Raw genomic sequence first — 23,607 nt, 5'->3', positions numbered from 1 at the left:
TTGATAGAACATCTCCATGGACCTCTGGGACACCACCAGCGCCCCTGGGCGTGTGGACTGCTATCCCTACAAGCACATTAGGGATACCAAGGAGCTATGGCCATTACTTGTGAAGTGATGTTGGGGTTCGTCATTGTTGAGCAGGAGATAGAGCTCCTAGTCAGTTAGTGTGGTTAGATTTCTGCTTTATCTTCTGCCTGAGGCAGGAGACCAACCCTCAAAGATTTCCAATTCACCATTTTAAACCTGGGTCTAAATCTAAACTTTTCTATTCAAATAATTGAATTTTTTGCATACTCACTGATTGATTACAACAGTATGAGACATATACACATATATATACATACATATATAGACTAGATTATAAATGTCCATTTCCATGAAAATTATATATACATATATATATAGAGAGACTAGATTATAAATGTCCATTTCCATGAAAATTATATATACATATATATATATATAGAGAGAGACTAGATTATAAATGTCCATTTCCATGAAAATTGAGTACCAATCTTTATGTTCCTGACAGATCCTTTTGCTTATTTTTTTTAACAGCCTCTTTCCCTCCCAGTCCTGGAGATAAACATCAAAGCCTCATAGCTCAGGCTGGCACTGAACCTGCATCTTCCTGCCTCTGTGTCCTATGTGTTGGGGTCAGGTGTACGGGCCACCACCCCTGGATCTCCCCATGCTTTGTGTTGTATGAATTACAGAGGGACATGTGAGGGCTAAACCTTGACCTTGGCACTCACGAGCTGGTGTTGAACTTGTTTCCTGGCAGCTCTGTGTGGCTACTGTCTCCAAATGGTGAATTATTTCTGCATGGAACTGTCTGGTAGGGAGAGGGAGGTGTGTATCCTAGGAGTCCCGGAAACAGAAAAGAAGGCCCCTCATAGTGGCAGCTATTGATAAGTGGGTCTAGAAGAGCCCACGTGCAAGTGCCTTGGTCACACCTCCATGCTGCTGGGCTACATCTGGGTGAACTTCACGAAGTCTGGAAGCGGTGATCACAGCAACTGCACATTAAAGTCACACTCGGTGCCTGGCTCACTGCACAGGGACATTTAAAATGTACTTGTTTCTTGAGTGACTACAGAGGCAATTAAAAGTAAAAACCACACACATTTTCCTTCATAGCCATTTAATTGCCTGCCTCGGAAGCTGCTCGTGGCCCCAGGGACTAGTCCTGGGACGTGTTCTTGGCCCTCTGCCACTATGGCTAGCTTAGGATCAGAAACAGAGACAGAATTGGGGCCTACCAGCAGACTGTTCAACAGTTGAGAATCCTGCAGAAATAATCACCACATATTCTTTCACCCCAGGCTCCTGCCAGGAACAAAATAGGACACTGTTGTCTATGTCCTCCATGCTTCCCAGCATTTGTTAGTTTGCTTTTCTATTTCAATAAGGTCTTGGATGCTTCTAAGGATCATGAGTGATTCTATAAACCTGGACAGGTCAATGTCTTTGAGATTCAATTTCTTTGAGTTGGAGACAAGAATATGTGTAATGTTATATCACAATGGTGTAAAGATAAACCATGGTAGCACACACCTTAAGTCCCAGTACTCAGGAGGCAGAGGCAGGTGGGTCTTTGTGTGTCCAAGCCCAGCCTCATCTACATAGTGAGTTCCAGAGAAGCCAGGTTTACACAGTGAGACCTTGTCTCAAAAGAAACAAGTTTGATGCAGAGATAGTCTTTAACATATTACAATCATTTGATAAGAATTATCATATATTTTATCCAACACTATGTAGGAGAGGTCGCCTTGCAAAACCTCACTGTTGCACGTGACCCTCAGACGGTATATGCAGTCTCAGTTCATGTGCCTGCTAGTGTCTTATGCTGCTAGACACCGCCAAGGGAAACAGTGAGGGGTTGCAGGAGGTCAACAAACGCACCCTCCTAAGCCCATCTTGTGTTTATTTCTAAAATAAGGGCCGTAGGATTTGTTCTCTGTATAGGCAAAAGATTCAAGATTTTATAGTTAGGAGCGTTCATCAGTGTGGTATTTAAAGACAATAACATAAGCACAAAGCACTAGTAAGAAACACAATAATGAATATTATACTTACCTCAGCCTCAGTGGCTTCATTTTCAGTCTTCTCTGTTCTAAACTTTTCTACCCGTAGAATCTTGACAAAATGGGTCTCCTAAACATGAGTTTCCTTAGGGCCCCTTTGACGTCGTGATTCCTCAGGCTGTAGATGAAAGGATTGACCATGGGTGTCACCACTGTGAAAAAGGCAGTGGTCACCATGTCCTGTACTGAATATGTAGCTGAAGGGTGCATATAGACCCCCAGGATCGCCCCATAGAAGAGGCAGACCACGGTGAGGTGAGACCCACACGTGGACAGGGCTTTCCTTATTCTCCGAATAGATGGAAACTTCAGTACATTGGAGAGGATGTAGGCATAGGAAACAGTGATACATGTGAATGGTGTGACAGAAGTCAGCCCACCCACAGTGAAGGCTGTGATGTCATTGACAAAGGTGTCAGAACAAGAGAGCTTCAGGATAGGGTAGGGGTCACAGAAGAAGTGGTGCACTGCATTATGGGAACAGAACCTGAGTCGAACCATGAGGAGAGTGTGCAAGAGAGCATGCAGGTTTGTGATGACCCATGATATGGCCACCAGGAGGACACAGAGCCTGGGCCTCATCATCATGGTGTAATGGAGAGGGTGACAGATGGCCACATAGCGGTCATAGGCCATGACACTCAGGAGGAAGCCATCCATGTTGATGAATGTGATGAAGAAATAGATCTGAATCATACACTCCGTGTAAGAGATGGACTTGCTCCCCAGCACGTGATTCACCAGCGCCTTGGGGATGGTGACCGAGGAAAAGCAGATGTCGACCCCGGAGAGGTTGGCCAGGAAGAAGTACATGGGCGTGTGGAGATGAGGGTCACAGCTGATGGCCAGGATGATGAGAAGGTTCCCAGAGATGGTGACCATGTACATCCCTAGGAACATTGCAAAGATGACCTCTTCTTGCTCTGACTGCCCAGCAAGTCCCAGGAGGAGGAATTCTGTGGCTGTCGTCTGGTTCTCTCTGACCACATCTGTGGGTCAAACAGTTCCATTGCAAGGTAAGATTGGATGTCAACTCTTAAACAAAAACATCATGTAGTTTGGAAGAGCTTAATTGTTGGCTGAGAGCTTACTAAACTGAGTGGTGTGAGTAATTTTTCAGAAGAGCCTAGTGAACTCTACTATGGTTTGATTACAGTGGCTGTGTTCTTGTTCACTTCTGTTCGCATGTATAGGTTCTTTCCTATGCAAATTTTTCCTTGCTCTAATAATTGTGGTATTACATCCCACTTTATAGGTGCAACGACTGACGTTTGGGGCAATGAAATGATTTATTCAAATTCACAGAGCCAACAGAAGTAATTGTTTAGATTGGCAGATCCGGACCCAGGGCTACCTGCACAAGCTGATGCACAAACAATGACATTGCAAGGACAGAATCTTGGCCCCCTGTTCAGATATAGTGGATGGACAGCTCGTTCTCCACATGGAGAAGGAGAGGGGAGGGAGAGGGCGGTCTCTGACGTGAACTCTGGTGCCTACGATTTGATCACTGCCCCTTGGTGGAGAGGCCCTGTGGGAGCACAGAAGAAGGGGATGCAGGCTACCCAGATGAGACCTGATAGGCTGTGGCCAACCAGTGGGGGATGGGAGGGAAAGAACCCCAACAGTCAGGGGAGAAGAACGGGGGCCAAAAGAAAAAAAAAAGGAGGGAGGACCCCTACCAAGACCTAGCCGACGATCATGATATTCTCCACCGTTGAGTGGAGAGTGAGATCTGACTCTCACACGAACTCTGGTGCTCCTTTTCTGACCACGTCCCCTGGATGGGGAGGCCTGGCAGCACTCAGAGGAAGGATAGCAAGTTACCAAGAAGAGACTCGATATTCTAAGAGCATATATAGGGGGAGGAGGTCTCCCTCAATCACAGACATAGGGGAGGGGAGAAGGGGGGAAGTGGGAGGGAGGGAAGAATGGGAGGAAACAGGGGAAGGACTAACAATCGAGATGTAATATGAATAAAATAATAAAATGAAAAAAAAAAGAGGGAGGATGGGAACAGGAAGAGAAGAGCGAGGGGATTACACTGCAGATGTAATGTAAAGAAATTGTAATAAAAATGTATTTTTAAAAAGAACAGCTTAACTGTTTGGATGGTAGTGGTAGTAGTAGTTAAAATAAACAATTTAAATCTTTAATCACAGTACAATAAAAGGGCTTGGATCTTTTTTTTTTAAAAAGACTGCTTTAAAACAGTGGAAGAGTTGTTGCTGCCGTTTCTTTACGCTACACTTTGAATAGCTATCATTTGTTGAAATTTTAGCCAAGAAGTAAATTCTAGATCTCATACACTAGAATCCTGAGGAGCTTATCTGTGGCTTTTCTAATTTTCTCACAAACCGAAATCTTTGCAGAACCATGAGACAAGGAAAGGAAAAAAAAAAAAAAAAGGTTTTGTTCAGCATCTTACCTGCCCTTAAGTTGCCATCCTTCTGTGGGGATGAGCTGAGCTGTGTAAGGGGCATTCTTCCTCCTTCCTTCGCTCAGAAGGAAGGGCAGATACCTGGAGCAACTGGGGTGTTTTTCTATTGGAAGAAAGATTGTACAGACTGAAAAAGAGCAAATTCACCCGGAGTATCTAAAAATAAACTCCAGGACTGAGAAGCCAGCACAGTCAGGGAGGGCACATGAAAACTTTGACTGCTGCATCTTTGTAAAGATTCAGGGTGCTTAAACAGGAAGAGAGGGGAGCTGGTCTCTTGGTGACCAAAGTCCTGGGGGAAGGAAAGCAGAAGAGATGGCTGTGTGTGATACAGTCCACCCGCTGGCGCAGAGGGTGCCCTAGTGAACATTTTGAGAAGACTGACAAGGGCATAGACACCTTACGGGTAATGAGTGACTCAAGCAATGATGTGAGTCACACCAGGGAAATTCAGCCAAAGTGCTGAGATGGGGAGTGATCTACCCAGGACAAACACCCAGCCCTGAGATACGGTGGAGAGTGTTTTTAAAAAGCTGGAAAATGTTCCCAGTGGAGTGTGGCTAACGTGCCCCTTTTAATTTGAGGGACGAGGGCCAGGGAGAAGGCTTAGCGCCTGCCGTCAAGGCCGACAACCTGAGTTCAATCAGAGGACCCACGTGATGGAAGGAGAGAGCCAGCTCACTCCTGCATGTTGTTCTATGACCTCCACATGTGTATCTTGTCACGTGCACACTTACTCTCACATACAAACAAACATTCTAAGGATATTTTTAAAGGAATTTGAGGGATAAGGGAGTGATGTGTGACCACAAGACTCATGGGAGCATACTTGTCTCATGTACTTTAGCGTCTGGTCTTCTGGACAGATCCCATGGTGGGGTCAGAGACAGAGAAAAAGTAGTAGGATTTCAGGAGAGGAGTCTTGTGTTGGAAACATCATGTGGGACTGCCACTAGGCTGGCTGGTCTTGTTACAGTGCCTCTGGTAAAGTAATGATTGGCTGTGGGAGGCTGAGTTGTGGAAAATGACAATATATTGTCATTTCATGGCTTAACCCCCCCCCCCAAGCCAGTCGGCCCTCCATTGGAGTCACACACTACAGCACACCATGTACCTAGGTCCTTTTAATGACTGGATGTTATTTGGGTACCCCCTGCAATAGAATTCTGTGCCACCACCCTGAGCCTCCTCACCAGGCGATGATGCTTCTCTTATTCCGTTTAATGGTGATTTTTAGTTTCGGTGACTTCAACACATTGGCTCTGCTCTTGTCCGTTATCTCCTGTGAGCTGAGCTAGTGTGTATCTATCTGAGACACCTGGCACATCTGCATCACTGTTTGGGATCCCAGGTCATGAAGTTAAAGCTGCTTAATCTCTGGGCTCAGGTCCAAGTCAAGACCCTTCTGTGGGGCTGGGCAGGATGTCTAAGTGGCCGGACTCTGAGGCCACTCAGAGTCTCTATAATTGACACTAAAGAGAATAAAGGAGAACAAACAATGGGCACAACCAAGGACATGAGAGATGAAATAAGGCTGCCTTGTGTGCCTGAGATACCCCAGGGCATATAGAGAAGTACGGCTCTTGTCCCTGAGCATGTAGCCAAGCTTACTGGCAGCTGTGTGCTCTGTCTAGCACTTTGCACTTTTCTGTCCCCACCCTGTATGTGCCTTTGCTGTACTCCCAGCAGGCAGTGCACCTCGACAGAAAAAAGTTTGCATGTATGAAGGAGAACAGGCCTTCTTTTCCCCCTTTGAGACTGGTCCCATGCAGAGGAACTCGGCAGGTCTGTCTTAATTTTTCTCAATATCATGTTATATGCTTGAGTCCATGTGAATCAGTCCATTGTTGGGGTGAAGGTGCCCTACCTCACTGCGCCCTGAGCCTCTCACCTGCCTTCCTCTACAGCTGTCAGGGCCTTCACAGAATCCCCATCTCTGTTGCCTCTGTGCTTGACCCTAGAGGATGCAAAGTCAAAGGAAACTGAAGTGCCTCTCCTTACTGGAGAAACATGTCTGGTCAAGCTTGCATGGTTGGAAACTGATAAGGAGAGTCTCCATCCCTTGAGACCTAGCTTTTCATGAAGATGGCTGCCAAGTCAGGGTGCCCCCTTGGGCTGAGTCCTCAGAAGTCCTCATTAGGGGCTTGTGCTAAGAGTTCATTGTTTTTATCCTTTCTGGACTCGGGAAATGGGCCTGCAGAGGCTCTTCCCGTTCTCTGCCTTGAAGGTTTTTAATTGTTTTGCTTTATTAATGTTGAGTTTTGGTGACATAACGGCTTTCATCCGATGTTTTCATATACGTACATATATGTGTATAGATGCATGCGTGTGTGTGTGTGTGTGTGTGTGTGTGTGTGTGTGTGTGTGTGTGTATGATAGAATATGTATCACTGCACTTTGCTCATGTCCACCTCCCTTATCATCCTCCGTGTCTTTGTCTTACTTCCTTGATGATTTCCTCTTCTTCAAATAGTCTTCATCTACTTTCAGGACGTGTGTGTGTGTGTGTGTGTGTGTGTGTGTGTGTGTGTGTGTGTGTGTGTGTGTTATACATACATATACACACATATTTAAATCTATGTCCACATGAAAGGAAACAGGACATTCGCCCTTCTTCCTGTTAGCGTCTCTCGCTCTTCCCTCTACACTGCTGTCAGACCCGTCCCTCTTCCCCCATAGTCCTCTCTTTGCTTAAACAAATATCTGAAGGGGATACATTTTGGGGGGTGATTTATAATTCAAAAAAGTGTTTTTGAATCATACTTTTGTTGCTCTTGCTACAATACTTTTTGCCTAACCTAAGATCACAAAAACGTGTTCCTATTTTTTTCTCCTTGAAGAGTATCATTTCAACTTCTTTTTATATCTGTTTCGCTTTGAGTTAATTTTGAATATGATGTGAAGCTAAGCTGTGTTTTTTAATGTGGTTATTTGTCATTACTATCTGTTGAAAATATATGTGTTTAAATTGCTTGGGCAACTTTGCCTTGTGTCCCCTGGCCACATGTGTGGACACACGGCTGAAGTAGCTATGTCCCATTGCTCTGTATGTCGATGCCTCTGTGAACCTTCCGTGGCATAATACTAAGCCATGAGATGCAGTGAGAGAAATCTTCCAGCCCTCTTCTTTTTCGATCTGTGGTGCAATTTTTGTTCATTTCCCACAGAAAAAGTAACATCAGTTTGTCAGTCTCTTGAAAACAAATTCTTCTGTGAAATGTGATTTGGCTCACAGAAAACATCTGTGTTGTTTTGAGATCCAGTGATTGCTGCAGGTAAAGAGTTTTCAAGTCTTTCTCCTTTTTTTTCATTTTTCAAGGTTGTTTGTTATTTGGTTGGTTGGTTTTGGTTTTGTTTCTGTTTTTTTCGGTTGGGGGGAATATAGACTTTAATGCATTATCTTAGATTTCATATTTTTTAAACTATTGTACTTTTTTGAGGCAGAGTGTCACTGTTTAGACTTGGCTGGCCTGGAACTTGCTATGTAGGCCAGATTGGCTTGAACTCCAAAGATTCAGTGTATCCGCTTCCCAAGAGCAGATTAAAGGCTCGTGCCACATGCCAGCTCGAATGATCTTATTATATTAAAATATCACTTAAGAAACTATGGATTGTTTGTTCTCTTGGGCTGTTTTCATTGGGAATTGGTTATAAGTTATTATTGGTCTTATTCAGAGAGAAAACGAGGTTGGACTCAGAGGTGTCTCTCTTTTCCTTTATCTTTCTTTTGGAGGTAAGGAGATAGGACCTGAAAAGAAAGAAGAGGATATAGAAATATATAGGGATGATAGGACAAAAACTAGATTATTGAATCTACTCCTCAACTTAAGGCCTTGTTACTGACAAATCAGGTTATTTTTAATTCATTGGTATAGAATTTTGTATGTTGATGTAAAATAAGTTTAATACATTAGTATAGAATTCAAATTTAGGATTAATCTTCACACACATTATATATATTTCCACTCTAATATGAGGAATTGTGCACATACAACTCAATTATACAAGGTTTACTTCATATACTTTGAAAGTGCTATTGCAGGTTGTTTAGGATAATTAAGTAATACAAGCTAATTGTTAGTTGATCAAATCGTGGTCATGTCAATTACTAGTCTATAATTACTAGTCTATCTTTATCACAAGAATATACATCCTAGGTTTAACAGATAGGTGTGATTCTAGATAGATAAGGTAAAATAGCTAGATAAGGCCTTCAAAAGCCTCAGAGACCTACAGAACATGACATTTAAAGACGTTTTTATTATTCTAAAGACTCTTTGACAACAGGACAGGTTAACTCCTGGCAGGTTAACACCCAGCCTACCTCAAAGAAGATGATGAGCATCAAAGAACCTCCTTATGGAGATGGCTTCAAATGTGGCAAACCAGCCACTGGGCAAAAATGTCCTTATTTCTGCCACAGACAGAATTCTGCCTTAAAATGGGCAAGCTTAGATGCAGGCAAAGCCAATGGCCAAACTCTGCCAAGATGGGGTAAGAAAGTCCTCAATAGTTCCTGTCTCACAAATATGTCTATCAGGTATATTGGCCCAGAAGGATGAAGATGATGCTCCAACCTTATAGAGAGTTTTGGGTGACTGTTCAGGCAGCAAACTGCTTCTGTCATTTTTTTCATTTTGGAAGCTGCTAACCTGCACTTCCTGTTTACTCAGGTAATTAAGTTTTATTCCTTCTCAAGGTTCTGATGGGGTTGAAGACCAGATAGTTTAGTCTTACAATTAAGCTTAGTTGTTTAGGGGTTAAAATGTTTTTAGGTCTAGATAGATGCTTTACATTAATAGAGATGAAATATAATAGATATTGATTTAAATTCATAATTTTAGGTGCACGAAGATGAGAAAGATGTTTTCTTCAAGATTGCCAAATACACATAGCCAAAACAATTCCTGATTGTTTACTTGTTCTTCTTGCTGTATATATGTAAAAGAGAAATATAATTTTAAAAAAGGAAAAAAGAAACTGTGGATTTCCAGTTGTTCAACATTGCTATATACAAGATGCTGAGTTTTGAATTTTGACATCCTTCCACCTTCTGGTATAGCCAGATTCAGCTGTCACTCAACACCACCCAGAATCACCTGGGAAGGGGAAACCTCAACAGAAGAATTGCCCAGATCACAACGAGCTGTGAGCATGTCTGTATGACATCTTCCCAACTGCTCAGAGGTACTGTGGGCAACACCAGGTCCAGGCAGGTGGGCCTGTGCAGGCTGAGCAAGCTACAGGTGGCTGTCCTCTGTGGCCCCTTCTTCCTTTTTGGCTCCAGGTGCCTTCCTGCCTTAGCATTTTCTGATGATGGACTCTGACCTGTCAGATAAAACACACTCTTTTTCCTTCGAGCTGCTTTTAGTCATGGTGTTTATAACAGCAACAGAAACTAAACAGAAAACCATCCTAACCACAGAATTAGATATTTGGTAAAGTTTGTGTTTGGTTTTTTGTTTCTTTCTTTTCTTTTTTTTTTCTTTCTTTTTTTTTTTTTTTTTTTTTGTGGTATTTAACAAAAAGAAGTCAGGATGAGCTTCATTTTTTTTTTCTTTTAGTCTATGTATCTTTTCTTGCCTTATTGCATTGGCTGGTATTTCTACTCCAATGCTGTGTAGGAGTAGAGCTGTGGACATTACTTCTCCTGGGAAGCACATTTCAGAAGACAGAACATTTAGTATCCATCTTAGATAAGCTTAGCCCTATATTTTGCTCCTGTTGTTTACATTCTTAGTCACACTTCCGCCAACTCCTCATTGGCTGGAGTCTGCAAACTGACACCGGGCTCCTGCCTGTCTATCATAGTCCCCATCCCAGAGTCTTCCTGGAACCTGATACTCTCCCCTTTTCTGATATGTGGACTCAGTACTGTCTACACCTTTTCAACCCTGAGTTGAACTAAAAAGCACCCAGGCAAAAGGATGCCAGGTAAAAAGGCAAGGGGCTAGTGTCTTCAGTCATCTGTAACTTGTTGATGGACCCTGAACATTCCTCAGACTGAAAATGGGCCATAGTGACTTACTTCTTACAGAAGCCCCCTGGGATCTCCTACAAAGACATTGGTGGAAGCCACTGCAGCCTAGATGGCTGTAATCAAAGTGCACCTCTGCAGGACAGGGAGCTGAAGGCAAGAAGAGAAATGTAAAACGAATAACTAAATTTTTTTTTTAACTGCAAAAAAGAAAAAATGTACACCTCTGCCATTCCCTCAGAGTTCTGCTAAATCAACCAAATCACTCAGACACAAGTTTCATTAGAAAAAACACTCCATGGGGCCCTCTGAAATGGAAGTGGTGCTCCCCACAGTCACAGTGGAGCTGGTGACCAGGGAAGGCTGGTGGTTCTCAAGGATGTGGACTCTGCCCTCATGAAGACCTTTCCAGTTGTTATAACTGGCCAACCTAAACCCAAATTCGGAAATAAGTATGAGGCTGCTTTCTGTGTTACTATCTTATGTGAAAGATGAACCTCTGGGAATCCCTGGTCCACCATTCTGCCCCAGTGGCTGCAACTAGACTTTCAATTCTAGGCTACAGAAGCTTTGGCCATTCTGTAGTTTGATTGCAACCATATTGTAGTATGTTTAAAAATATATAAACTTCAGTTATTTTTTTTATAGTTTAATGTATTTTAATAGCAAACTTACAGGAACAGCACAGAAGACAGACAACATTAAAAACATGTACTTGTACGTAGGACAACTCAGTTAGAAAAGTGTAGTGAATGGATGGAGTCTGCTGCATGATAAAAATGCTACAGACACCATTCAGTTGCCGTCAATAAGAAATGTACTTATTTTTAAAAAATCCAAATGCTGGCATTGTCCAGAAATTTTTAGCAGGTTTATTTATAATTCTTATAAAGTTGAACTGTTGAAATGTGTTCACTGAAACATTTTGCTTGCATTAATGCTTTACATCTTGCATTTATATTAAAAATCCACACACATGGGGCTGGAGAGATGGCTCAGAGGTTAGGAGCACTGTCTGCTCTTCCAGAGGTCCTGAGTTCAATTCCCAGCAACCACATGGTGGCTCAGAATCATCTACAACGAGATCTGGTGCCCTCTTCTGGCCTGCTGGCATACATGCAGGCAGGATATTGTATAAGTAATAAATAAATAAATCTTTAAAAAAAATATTCACACACAAATGAAAATGGAAAACTGCCAATACCTGATTTCTGTCCCCTATTTTTCCACTCTCAATCATATACTTAGGTACCTTTTGACCCCATGGAAAAAATATCTAACATTCAGAACTACTGATAACAGGAAGAGGAAAAAAAAAATTTTTTTTTGAGAATGAAATGTTTCCCCTCATAGTGGACTCTTAAGCACGTTTTCCGCGTATGCGGCGTGCTAGCTGGATATCTTTTGGAATATTTGTTACACGTTTGGCATAGATAGCACACAGGTTGGTGTCTTCAAAAAGGCCAACTAGATAGGCCTCACTTGCCTCCTGCAAAGCACCAATAGCTGCACTCTGGAAGCGCAGATCTCTTTTGAAGTCCTGAGCAATTTCTCGCACCAGACGCTGGAAGGGGAGCTTGCAAATGAGAAGTTCAGTGGACTTCTGATAGCATCTGATTTCACGGAGTATCACAGTACCAGGCCTGTAACGATGAGGTTTCTTCACCCCTCCAGTAGAGGGCGCACTCTTGCGAGAGGCTTTTGTAGCCAGTTGATAAACTTCAGTTATAAACAGCCCTCAAGGAAATTTTTGTGGTAATTTATTTTGCTGTTGTTTGAAAATTAACTCACTTTAGTCAATCCTATGGTGTTGCATTTTGGTGAAATAAGTAGCTAGTTAGTTTTCATAATTTTTAATCATATTTGATCTAATACAGTTGAGTTCATACTTCACTAAATGCTGATGAAAATCTGGCACATACAATGAGTTTTCCCACATGATGAACAGTTCCAAATCACAGTGTTGGCTGCGAGGCTTACCCTTAAAGATACACCTGGGCATCACATTGGGTAAGTAAAAATAACTCTCCTGGGCCTCAGTCTCATATATATATATATATATATATATATAGATATATATTATATATATATATATATATATATATATATATATATATATGATAGATAGATAATAGATAGTAAGTAGAAGATAGATAGATAGATAGATAGATGATAAATATAGATAAAAGTGTATGATTCTATGATTATCAATGACATCACAGCTTGATCACCATGGGTGGCCTGACCTCTATCATGCCATTCACATGTAGCAAGCATTGTTTCATACACCTGTATCCTCTCCAATGTATGAAAGTTCCCATCCATTCAGGGAATAAGAAAATCCCTGTCAAGCAGGCTATCCACCTGACACCTGATAGGCTGTGGTCATATGGTGGGGGAGGAGGTCCCCTTCTGTCAGAGGTCTAGGGGAGGGGAATAGGGTGGAAGAGGGGGGGAGGGTGGGAATGGGAAGATACAAGTGAGGGGATAACAATTGGGATGTAATCTGAATAAACTGTAATAAATTAAAATGCTTAAAAATAAAGAAAGAAAACCCATCTCGATGTGTACGTCTCGCCTCACTGTGGTCTCCTTCTCCTATTGGTGGTCTTCCTATTCAAAGACACAGTGGCCACTGTCATCTTAACAATCCCTAGGATTCCTGACACGAAACAAACCATAAGAAAACTAATTATTAGAACCCATGAGAGCAGTCAGCCTTTGTATTCTGGCCACAGTAAGGACGTGACACCCCCCAGAAATCTGTAAGCAGCCATAAAGGAGGGACAGCTTCCCCCAGCAGCCTGGGAGGATTGACAGCTGGGCTCCCTGCCTGCTTCCTTGCTTTACCTTCTCAGAAAAAAAAAGGTGCTGTGAATGAGGGAAGCAGAGGAGGTCCAAGGCTCCCCCTGGCCTCCCACTGCCCACTCCCAAGCCAAGAACGGATAGAAACTTCAGAATGCTTGAATTGACTGAGCAAGAGCGCTTCATTGATGTCCTGTGGCTAACAATGATGGGGTCTGGCCTGCATGCTTCATGAAAGGAGCTGACAGATCAGTTAGTCACTTCATGCCTTCAGCCCCAGCTGACCCTGAAACCCTAGTCAGATGGCCATAGTGTACCGAGTCCTTCTTGCTCTGGACAGGCTCTGACTTTTTGTTGTCCCCTGCAGCTTTCTCCTAGGGAGTGGGAGCTGCAACCAGCCCTCGGCGTGATGACATTTGGTTTATGTCACTTAAATATGTTGGTGGCTGCTTCCATGCACCAAATAAGAAACGGTGTCTGGCACAGCTGCCTCAGGGAGCTTGAGCATTAAGACTGCTTCTCTCAAGCTGGGCATGGTGGCGCACACCTTTAATCCCAGCACTCAGGAGGCAGAGGCAGGTGGATCACTGTGAGTCCGAGGCCAGCCTGGTCTACAAAGTGAGTCCAGGACAGCCAAGGCTACACAGAGAGACCCTGTCTCAAAAAACTAAAAACTCAGCATGGCATCTAAGTAGCCTCGCTTAAGATACATTGCTGTACAGTCATAGAGAACAGTGGGTAGACATACGGTAGAGATGAGAGCAGGCTTGGGAGTCTAGACATCTGGCAGATTGTCTGCCTTTTGGGGTGAGAAAGGGTGGCTCTTGGATCTGAGCTTCTGGCCAAGCATTTCAGAATCCCACACGTGCTCTCTAATCCCTTCCCAGTGCTTCCTTTTTCTTTCCTTCTTGGAAGTGAGCTTGTACCAATCCGCAGCAAAGCATGGAACGTTGGTGCACAGTATGTCAACAGACATCCTGCCCCCCGCCCCCCCCCCCCGTGCGCCCTTGAACTTGATTAGATGCAGGGGGACTGGGTGGGCGGGTCTCCCACTATTATCCATGCGTTTGTGTGAGCGTGTATGCTGCCACCAGACACGGTGGCCTCTTACCTTCCCCAGGCCCTCTCACTGCTGCTGTCCAATGTCTTCATAGACCCTTCGTTTCTGCCATTTCTGCCGACTCTCTGCTTAAGCCTGGACTATGAAAATTCACAGCTGAGCCTGAGAACTTGAGGGGCCTTTTTCTTGCCAGAGAACACTTTTGTAAGTCACTGGGGCTTTCCTGGGTCAGTCAGAAGAGTGGGAGCCAATAAATAGACCCACCTTCCCTAGGCACTGAGAGTTCCTTGATGGATGGAGCGTTGTGATTCAGGTTGCTAATGTTGAGGGCTGCCAGGGCTGACTGACTCCCCCATAGCTCCTTATTAGAGGTACACTTGCACCCTGGACATGGAGTACCTTGGGATGAAAAGAGCAGTTCAGTGTTCAGACTGGGTACTTGGGCCTGGTCATGCAATTTTTTCTGAGTTTGTTTTTCCATCTAAGAAAGAAGATGCAGGAAACAAACAAAGTCCAATTTCAGGGTATCAGAACTTTTTATCTTTTACAGTTTGGGGCAGGATCTCACATAGTCTAGGCTGTTCTCAGACTCACTCCATAGAGAGCCAAGGGTGACCTAGAGCTGCTGATTACCCTGCCCCCCCACCCATTCTCCAGGACTGGGATTATAGGGGTGAGCACCACACCTGGTTTTTACGGTGCTGGGATTCGAACCCAGGGCTTCATAAATGCAAGGCAAGAGTCCTTCCAACTGAGCCGTGTTCTCAGCCCTGTGTGTTTTTATCATTTCATACAACTATGATTCCACAATATATCCAGTATTTGTTTAGTTTTATCAGGTACACATTTATGAAACCAGTCAATGTCACATGAATATCCACTTTTTGGAGCGTATCCTTTGGTTTAAGTTCTTGGAGGGTGCAGTCATGGTGCCATACAGTAGCCATACTGAAATTAAGGAAAGTGTCTCAGACTCGGAGCTAAATTGGTCTTGGTCTTCTCTGCGGGATTCAAAGCAGCTCCTTGCAAAGGTTGGGGGGTGGTCCCTGATGAAGAAGCAGTCTTCTTTCTGGCAGGTGGAACCCTAGTTTGGCCTCTGCTGCTCTGGTGACAGTCAGCTCCTTTTCACAGTAGGGGAAGTTTGCCTTCTAGATGCCTGTCCTTAGGTCCTCCCTGCCAGGCCCCACTCCTCTCAGAAACCCCCTTCTGCCAGAAATCCAGCTGCTGATCATTAAGCAAGACAACGGGCCTGACTTCTCTTCCAGGCCTGTGATATGTGGCCGGCTCCACTCAGTCTCCTGTGGCAAGCTCCTACCAGACACTGTTCCTGTCCTGAGTCCTCTGGGACCCATATCACACACACAGTGTACCTGGTCCCCTGCCCCGTGTCCTTTATAAAGCTGATGAAACTGAACATCAAGGACGTCACAGCGGCTTTGCTCTGTACACTCTGGTAATTGCCTTGACTTTCTTCTGAATAGCCCTTAAGCCTTCGGGATTAAGGTTCGGTTTACTAATTTATACTAAGAAAATAATGACTGGAAACAGAGAGTGGATTCTGTGTCTTAATCTCTGTAACAGTTCACCTATCCCAGACTCAGAAAACCAGAAGCTTCTAGAGGAAAAGTGGAGAAGGTTTTTGCATTTCATTCTGGGTTTTCCAAGGAAACAGGAAAGGCTGAGTTAGTAATTCCCTGGTACATACTTTTTTTTAAATTATAAAACGTATTTCTAAGGTTTGTTTTATTTTAATCCTTATGTGTATGGGCGCTTTGGCTGCATGTATTTCTGTGTGTACCACGTGCATCCCTGGTACCTGTATGGGTCAGAGAAAAGCATCAGATCCCCTGGAACAGAAGTTATAGATGATTGTGAGCTGCCACGTGGGTGTTGGGGATCAAATCTGGTCCTCTGCAAGGGACTTGACTGCTGAGCCATCTCTCCAGCCCCTATAAAGCGTGTTCTTTTCTTGGAGTTGGCATCTGTGGACTTTTAAAGCCTTCTTTATTGCCTTATGATCTATATTGGATTCCTTTTTAATTAGAATCTTTATACCGCCAAACCATTTTTGAAAGTAATTTTTTTTTAACTTAATGACAGTGGAAATGTAGCCTCCGTCTCCACAAAGTATCTAAGATGTGAGGGGAGTGAAGGTTCACATTCTCAATCATGAGACCACTCATCGAAATCCACAAGTGTCCTTCCACTAACTAAAGTGGGTGGGGCAGCTCCTGTAGCAGGATTCGAACTAGGGGACAAGGCTCAGTGGGACTAAGTGCTCTTTGAAGGAGCTAAGTGTCCACTCAGGTCTACTATGAATCTTGTTAGGTCATGGGTTCCGTTGCAGTAGAAAGGTGAGGCCAAGATTTTGACCCTAACAAGCTCCTGTGTGCTGCTGCCCTGCAGACCATATTGTGAGTGTTAAGACCCTGAGGATCTTAACCCTGAGATCTGTGAGGTGGCTCAGTGGGACAGGGCACTTGTTGCTGAACCAGAAGGCCTGAAGTTGATCCCTGAAACTTGTATGTTGAAAGGAGAGAACCCGCTCCCCACAAAATGTCCTCTGACCTCCATGCATAAGCTGTGGCATTGGCATGTATAAATAATATAATTACACATATAAATATTAATGATAACAAGTTAATTGATCTTTTAAAAAGACCTTGATGGTTATCCTGTTTTGAGCAGTCATTATGGTTCTAAGGGATGTGTCTGAGGAGTTAGTCTGACCTTGAGAGTCAGGTTGCCCATAGTGACAGTGAGTTCTGAAGAGTCCATGTGTCATCAGTTAGTGTGTGTCCTTAAAAGATCAGGATGTCCTAAGGATACCAGGACAGGCTTTCACAGTCAAAATCATATCAAGAGACCTGACTTGGGGCCCTGAGCTTGTTCTGAGCTCTCAGAGAATCTAAGTGTCGGGCCTTCCTTGAAGAATCATAATGGCAGAGTCTGGGAACCTCATTTATTTTGAGGCGAGACCTGAGGGCTGGGTGGGACGGGACAAACTTGGAACTGAGATGCTCTGGAGGATCGAGGTCACCTCAACAGGTTGTGATACCCTGAGAGCTCTGGATGAGTGAGGAGGTGAAAATTGAATGAGGAGCTCAGAAAGCATCTGAGAACTCTGGTGTCTGGAGACTTATGGGAGTGAGGGCACTCATTCCTGGCTGAGTGGATTAAGGGGTGGGCTTGGGTAAGGAAGCCAAGGGATCCCAATGCTAGGATGTTATGGAGGTGTGTGAGATCACCTTGTGGTGCTTGAAGGTCCTTGGGCTTCAGTGTGTCCTGGGGGGTTCTACTGTCCTCGAGTGTCAAGGTATCCAGGAGGACTAGCATGCACTTGGGATGATTTTTCATCCTCAGAGTTGCCTGCAAATATGTTGGGATATCACGCCTTGTTCCAGGTCCTGTGTGTTCTCCTCTCCATTTCCCCCTCCCTACAGTGGGGCTCAGAGAAGGGGTGTCTTAGTAGAAATGTCTTTTCCCCTCTGTCCCCTGCCTGCTCCCAGAAGGGGGATTTAATAGGACAAAAGAATCTGGTCCCCTGGGAATATGAGCTCTTGGCCTCAGCCCCTGGACCCCTCTGGCAGAGCACCTCACCTCAGCTCATCTGGCTTGTGATCCTCCCCGCAAGCCAGGGGGCTCTGGTGACCAAGAAATGATTGGACAGGCCCATGGGGCCAGGAGGAGGTCGCTTCTCCAAGACTAAGGGAGAAAGAAAGGGAGCGTGAGAAAGTAGGTGGCTAAGAGAAAACAGATCAGCATGTGAGAGAGAGAGAGAGAGAGAGAGAGAGAGAGAGAGAGAGAGAGAGAGAGAGCGCCAAGCAAATCCAGAGGAAGGATCAAGAATTAGGAAAAGGGGGGAAACAGTGACTAGACAGGTATCTAGCTAAGAGAGAGAGAGGTGTGGAGAGGGAGGAACTCAGAAAAGCTAGAAGGAAGAAACAGAAGAAACGGAGGAGAGAGGTCAAAAGACAAGACAGAAGAGAAGGACTACAGGGGGGTCACAGACCAGAGGACAGCAGGCTAGCTCATCTTTGGTCTAGGTGTGTAGCCATGGAATCTCAAAGAAGGAACCAGCAAGAAAAGCAAAGGAAGGGCCATGCCTGTGGCCGACCCCTGCCTGAGCCACACACGGCTTCTGGGACTCTGATCTCCACAGTAGGTGAGTGAATCCTCAGTGTGGGCTTGGCTTCTTAAGGGGTAGCAGACATGGCTCCCAAAGCCTCATCTGCCTTGGGGCAATGTTCTTCCACTCTGAAGTTTGAGATGTTGGAAAGCAGAGTTGGAGCTTGGGGGAAGTAAGGCTTGGGGGGGGGGGGCTTAGAAACTGAGACAGCTTTACAGGTGGGAAGTGAGGCCACTGACTGAGGGGACTGTGGAAGGACACCTGCTCAGTGCTGAAGCCTAGTGCTTCTTGGAGAGAGGGAGGGAGCTGCAGGGGCCAGGGTCTTCCTCCAGAGAGAGCAGTCTCTGTACCTGTCTGAAGACACTAGATTCAGAGGCGGGGAGCCACAGCCTTGGTTTCCCCTGGGGATGGGTATCTCTACTCAAGACCCCTCCTTTCCTCTGCATCAACCTTCCCAGGTGTCTCCTCTTCCCTCTGTGTTCTCTCTTCCCCAGTGGCTCTTAGACTAATTAATATGAGGGCTTAGGGAGCTTTTGGGCTAGAGAGGCAAGCCTTTCCCACGAGCTCAAGTTCCTGCGGGCTGGTAGAAGGGCCAGGGCAGAGGTAAAAGGCACTTCAAAAAGTTCATCCCTGAGGGGAGAAGAAAGTGTCTGCAGATGAGGGGAAGGGAGGGAGGACACTTCGCCCTCCTAAGCAGTGCGCGGGGCGAGAAGACTGAGAGATGTATGAAGTGGGTGCGTGGGAAACGAAAGCTGTGAGTGGCAAGCAAAGAAGTCCTTGGTAGTCAGCAAAGAGAAGACGCTCAAGGGGTGCCCTGTGGGTTGTATGTCTGCACACAAGTGAGGCACATAGCTGGGGGAGTGTAGCCAGAGCAGGTGGTAGAGGCTGGAGGCAGAGACCTTTGTTTTCAAAGAGTTCTGGTGGGAACAGGGAGTCATGTGAGAGAGCTAAGCAGAACATGGGGACCTGCAACAGTGGTCCAAGGATGGCTGGGGGGGATCCCATCAGTAAGTGGGCCCCCTCCCCATCCCCCCTGTATAGACAGGAGTCCTGAGTCTTATAAAAGATTCTCTGGTACAGGGCTGGGGAGGCCTAAGCTTTGCCCACAGAGGGGCCGTCCCCACTCCCGGCGCCGCCATCGCACCACCTTCAACCCAGCACAGCTGGAACAGCTGGAATCAGCCTTTGGGAGGAACCAGTATCCTGACATCTGGGCCCGAGAAGGCCTTGCCCAAGACACTGGCCTCAGTGAAGCCAGAATCCAGGTGAGGATGCCTGAGGTACTCAGGGAAGAAACAAACTTTCCTAGCTCTTTGGGGGACTGTCCAGACATAACCACCGGGGCTTTTAATCCTAATGTAAATATTCACGATAATACAGGCTTCATCAACATAGCCTGGCCGCAGATCTAAGCTCATCTAACTCGATGGATATGGGATGTAGAGCTGGACAGCCACAGCTCAGGCGTCCAGCAAAGCTTTGGATCTGACCCTCCAGCACCACACAAGCAAAATCAAAGTCAAGACCCACCCACCCACTCCCAGCCTTGAATATTTTGTTTTGTTTTGTTTTTTTGTTTTTCGAGACAGGGTCTCTCTGTGTAGCCTTGGCTGTCCTGGACCTGCTTTGTAGACCAGGCTGGCCTCGAACTCACAGCGATCCACCTGCCTCTGCCTCCCGAGTGCTGGGATTATAGGCATGAGCCACCATGCCCGGCTCCAGCCTTGAATATTAACACAAACACCAACAAACAGGCAGTCCTAACTGCTCACACGTGTGCCATCTCACCTCTGACCACAGTCTTACATTCCCACAAGCCCCATATTCCTGATGTCTTCAGCCTAGAGTTAGCTAGCTTGAACCACAAACCTTTTCTTAAACCCAGCCAGTGCTCAACAATATTACTTTCCCAGTCTCCTCCATCTCTCAGCCTCACTCTCAGTCCTATTTCTGTCATGATGTCAGATGCATCTAACCCATTGGAAGTCACCATTTCCTACTCAAGGTTGTGAGAGCTGGGAGGGTTGGATGCAGGTTGGGAGTAAGAGAGAGGATTCTACTTCTTCAGCAACCCTGACTCGGGCAAGCAAGGGCTATCCTTTCTGAAGTGACACGGCAGGTGCTTACTCCCCCCGTCTTTGGAGGCATGAGACATCACCACCCACTCGGGACAGGGCGTGCTGACGTGTCTTCTCTTCCTTCTTCTCAGGTCTGGTTCCAGAACCGCAGAGCTAAGCAGAGGAAGCAAGAACGGTCCCTGCTTCAGCCGCTGGCCCATCTGTCTCCTGCCACCTTCTCTGGCTTCTTGCCAGAATCCCCTACCTACCCCTACTCCTACACCACACCACCTCCGCCGGTACCCTGCTTCCCTCACCCCTACAATCACACTCTCCCCTCCCAGCCCTCCACAGCTGCCTCATTCGCTCTTCCTCCCCAGCCAGAGGACTGGTACCCCACCTTGCACCCAACCCCTGCTGGTCATCTGCCCTGCCCCCCCCCCCCACCCATGTTTCCCCTGAGCCTCGAGACACCAAAGTCCTGGAACTAAGTGGTGATAAGTCACCCCTCTACCCATAAGCCTCATAAAACACAAGATAACTGGGGGACTCTCCTTTCCTTCTGAGGTGAAATTAGAAACACGGTGAGGGTCAGTTCAAGATTGAAAACGGAAACGAAGGGAGGGAGAGATCCTGATGAGCTGTCAGACAGGCCGAGGAGGGCTAATTGGTAGGAGATGACAGGAGGGAAGTGCTGATGGGCCATGGATGCTATTGGTGAGTGAGGATTAAAAGAAATTGAAGCTTCGTTCATTAGACCCCAGTGGGAGAACCTGCGCCGTGGCTGAACTTACTCTAGTCACTCTGGAGTCACCTGACTGCCCTTCCGGTTCAGCAGACATGCTGCATGTTGGCCGTGTGTGTGTGTGTGTGTGTGTGTGTGTGTGTGTGTGTGTGTGTGTGTGTGTTTTATCAGCCTCATCATTTCCTTCCCTTTAAACACCTGTGTTAATCTGAACATCAAGAGATGCCTGGTGATGTGCAGAGTGCATAGGACGCAACTGGCTTGGCTGGCAGAAGTTGTTAGCATCTTAAACATACATTGCTGTGACCAAAAAAAAAAAAAAAAAAAAAAAAAAAAGCTTAACCTGAAGCAAACTTTTACACAGACACACTATTTTTTTCTGAAGTGACTTGGTCTCAGCCCCTCCCCAGAGAAACACAATACAGCCCCGTGGGCGATAATACTCTGTTTTGTGTTGCTTTATGATATGCTTGTTTTATTTGTAGCTCACTTATTGGTGGGATTGTGGCGGGATCTTTAGGAAAACCAGCTTCCACAAAACAGAGATTCATGACGCTTGTGTATTTTCTTAGAAATGCCTGCAGTCAGAATTCCTGTAGGTCACCTCTGGATAATTATCTCATAATCCAGACAAAGTCTGGGAAAAGATTAGGAAAGTCAGATCCCAGCTGCACAATCTCTGTGGCTGCAGCTTCAGCCAGTTACAAATCAGAAATAGTCTAAGCCAGATATGGTGGCCCATGCTCATACTTTCCGTATTTGGGGGGGTCTCACAGTGAGTTCCACGCCAGACACATAGTGAGACAAAGCCAAACGTATTCCAAATGTGTCCTGAGTATGCGCACATGTTTACAGTCATTATTAGCAATTCAGTCCAGCAACACGTTATGAGGTTTTACACAATATCAGGCCTTTAAAATAATACAGAGATGGTGCAGGAGTGTCCAGCATTTTGGTATTGTGAGATGTCGTATCTACAAATGTATTGGGAGGCATCCATAGCCGTCCAGCTCTTGAGGCCCTTGGGCTACAGGTTGGATAGGACAAAAATGTACAGCAGGAAACTTGTGCGAGGTTATGCAAATAGTATGCAAATCCCTGGACATTCTCAAATCTGGGTCTCTGAGCGAGGGCCTAGAACCAGTCCCACACAGGTGCTGAGGAATAACTAGTCCTGAGTCCACCAAAAATTTTAGTTTCAGCACATGCTTAGTGGGTTTTTGGTTCTGTCACTTTTTGCCCGTCTTTAAGTTTTTCATTACTTCTAGTGAGAGAGAAAAGTTTTGAGCTGAGTTTACACTTTTCTTCTCTGTAGTGTCTGAGTTAGGTGTGTGGGGTGTGTCTGTGGATTGATGTAGTCAACTTTCCCTGAAAAAAAAAACAAAACACTGAGGCTGTTGCTTGTAAATGTGGGAGCTGCTTTTGACTTTGTTATTATTTTCTGCCTAACCCCAATTCCCTGGGCACCTACTTTATCTAACTACTTAACTTTTTTTTTTTAAGCATCTAGAATTGTGCCCATTTTGTAGACCTGGTAGAATTTAGAAAAGAGTCATTTAGTTCGTTTTCTTTGTTCTATGTTTTACACAAGAACCCAGCTGATAAACTCTTTGCTTTTGGTGGCTTCTCCAATGTTTTCTTCATCCTTTGGATAAACACATGATGCTTTGAATCATCTGAAATTTAACTTAATGTGTGCAGTAAAATTGTCCTGTGTATACTTCCGGGCCCCATCCCCAACCCCAATCAGCTACTGAGTTACTCCTGTACAGTTTATTTGATGGTGTGACGCTGCCCTCCGCTTTGTAAGGTCGCATGTTTCCAGGCACCATGTTCTCATGGGTATTGGGGCAGCTGTGAGACACCAAGCCCCTTCTCTGCTCTGGCACCAGAACCACGGTGATCAACCACCTAAATGTGCGAATCCTGGGCAACTTTAAAAGGTTTCCTAACCAAACACAGGTGTGTCCTGTCAGTTCTTTCAGGCTTCCGTGTCTCTTGGCAAAGTTTGTTGTTCATTCAGTTTTACTTTATTGAGACAAGGTGTCACCACAAGCCTCAGGCTAGCCCAGCCCTGAACTTAGTGTGCAACCCAACAGGCCTTGACCGCTCACTCCTCCTGTCTCAGCCTCCAGAGCGCAGGGGTTACAATCGTGCGCCGCTATCCAGCCAAGAACGCTCTTTCTCTGCTTAGAAAGACACACCTTGGGGGCTGGAGAGATGGCTCAGTGGTTAAGAGCACCACCTACTTTTCCAGAGGTCCTGAGTTCAATTCCCAGCAACCACATGGTGGCTCACAACCAT

General features: G+C 45.4%; 2 protein-coding genes across 2 annotated transcripts; one reads left to right on the top strand and one right to left on the bottom strand.

The window, feature by feature from the left end:
* Positions 1-2,120: 2,120 nt before the first annotated feature.
* On the bottom strand, positions 2,121-14,464 carry LOC127207893 (olfactory receptor 1361-like). The gene is made up of 3 exons (XM_051167266.1): positions 14,424-14,464; positions 11,990-12,120; positions 2,121-3,079 (listed from the first exon to the last, which is right to left on the bottom strand). Exons 1-3 carry the CDS (start codon positions 14,462-14,464, stop codon positions 2,130-2,132), a joined length of 1,122 nt encoding a protein of 373 aa, XP_051023223.1. The 3' UTR covers positions 2,121-2,129.
* Positions 14,465-18,428: 3,964 nt separating this feature from the next.
* Positions 18,429-21,049, top strand: Prop1 (PROP paired-like homeobox 1). Its single transcript, XM_051167334.1, has 3 exons — positions 18,429-18,537; positions 19,543-19,766; positions 20,711-21,049. The coding sequence occupies exons 1-3, from the start codon at positions 18,429-18,431 to the stop codon at positions 21,047-21,049; spliced, it is 672 nt and encodes a 223-aa protein (XP_051023291.1).
* The last annotated feature ends 2,558 nt before the right edge of the window (positions 21,050-23,607 follow it).

The sequence above is a fragment of the Acomys russatus genome, chromosome 25 (assembly GCF_903995435.1).
Source record: "Acomys russatus chromosome 25, mAcoRus1.1, whole genome shotgun sequence".
In the NCBI taxonomy this organism is placed as follows: domain Eukaryota; kingdom Metazoa; phylum Chordata; class Mammalia; order Rodentia; family Muridae; genus Acomys; species Acomys russatus.
This window is presented reverse-complemented; position numbering and strand designations above follow the sequence as displayed.

What these genes read in the sequence shown, in the direction of transcription:
- Prop1 (XM_051167334.1), top strand. Translation starts at nt 18,429, where the DNA reads ATGGAATCTCAAAGAAGGAACCAGCAAGAAAAGCAAAGGAAGGGCCAT. An exon ending in GACTCTGATCTCCACAGTAG is followed by an intron (nt 18,538 to 19,542) that starts GTGAGTGAATCC and finishes CCCCCTGTATAG; the next exon opens with ACAGGAGTCCTGAGTCTTAT. An exon ending in TCAGTGAAGCCAGAATCCAG is followed by an intron (nt 19,767 to 20,710) that starts GTGAGGATGCCT and finishes CCTTCTTCTCAG; the next exon opens with GTCTGGTTCCAGAACCGCAG.
- LOC127207893 (XM_051167266.1), bottom strand. Translation starts at nt 14,464, where the DNA reads ATGAAGACATTGGACAGCAGCAGTGAGAGGGCCTGGGGAAG. An exon ending in AGTGAGAGGGCCTGGGGAAG is followed by an intron (nt 12,121 to 14,423) that starts GTAAGAGGCCAC and finishes CCGTGAAATCAG; the next exon opens with ATGCTATCAGAAGTCCACTG. An exon ending in TGGTGCTTTGCAGGAGGCAA is followed by an intron (nt 3,080 to 11,989) that starts GTGAGGCCTATC and finishes TTTGACCCACAG; the next exon opens with ATGTGGTCAGAGAGAACCAG.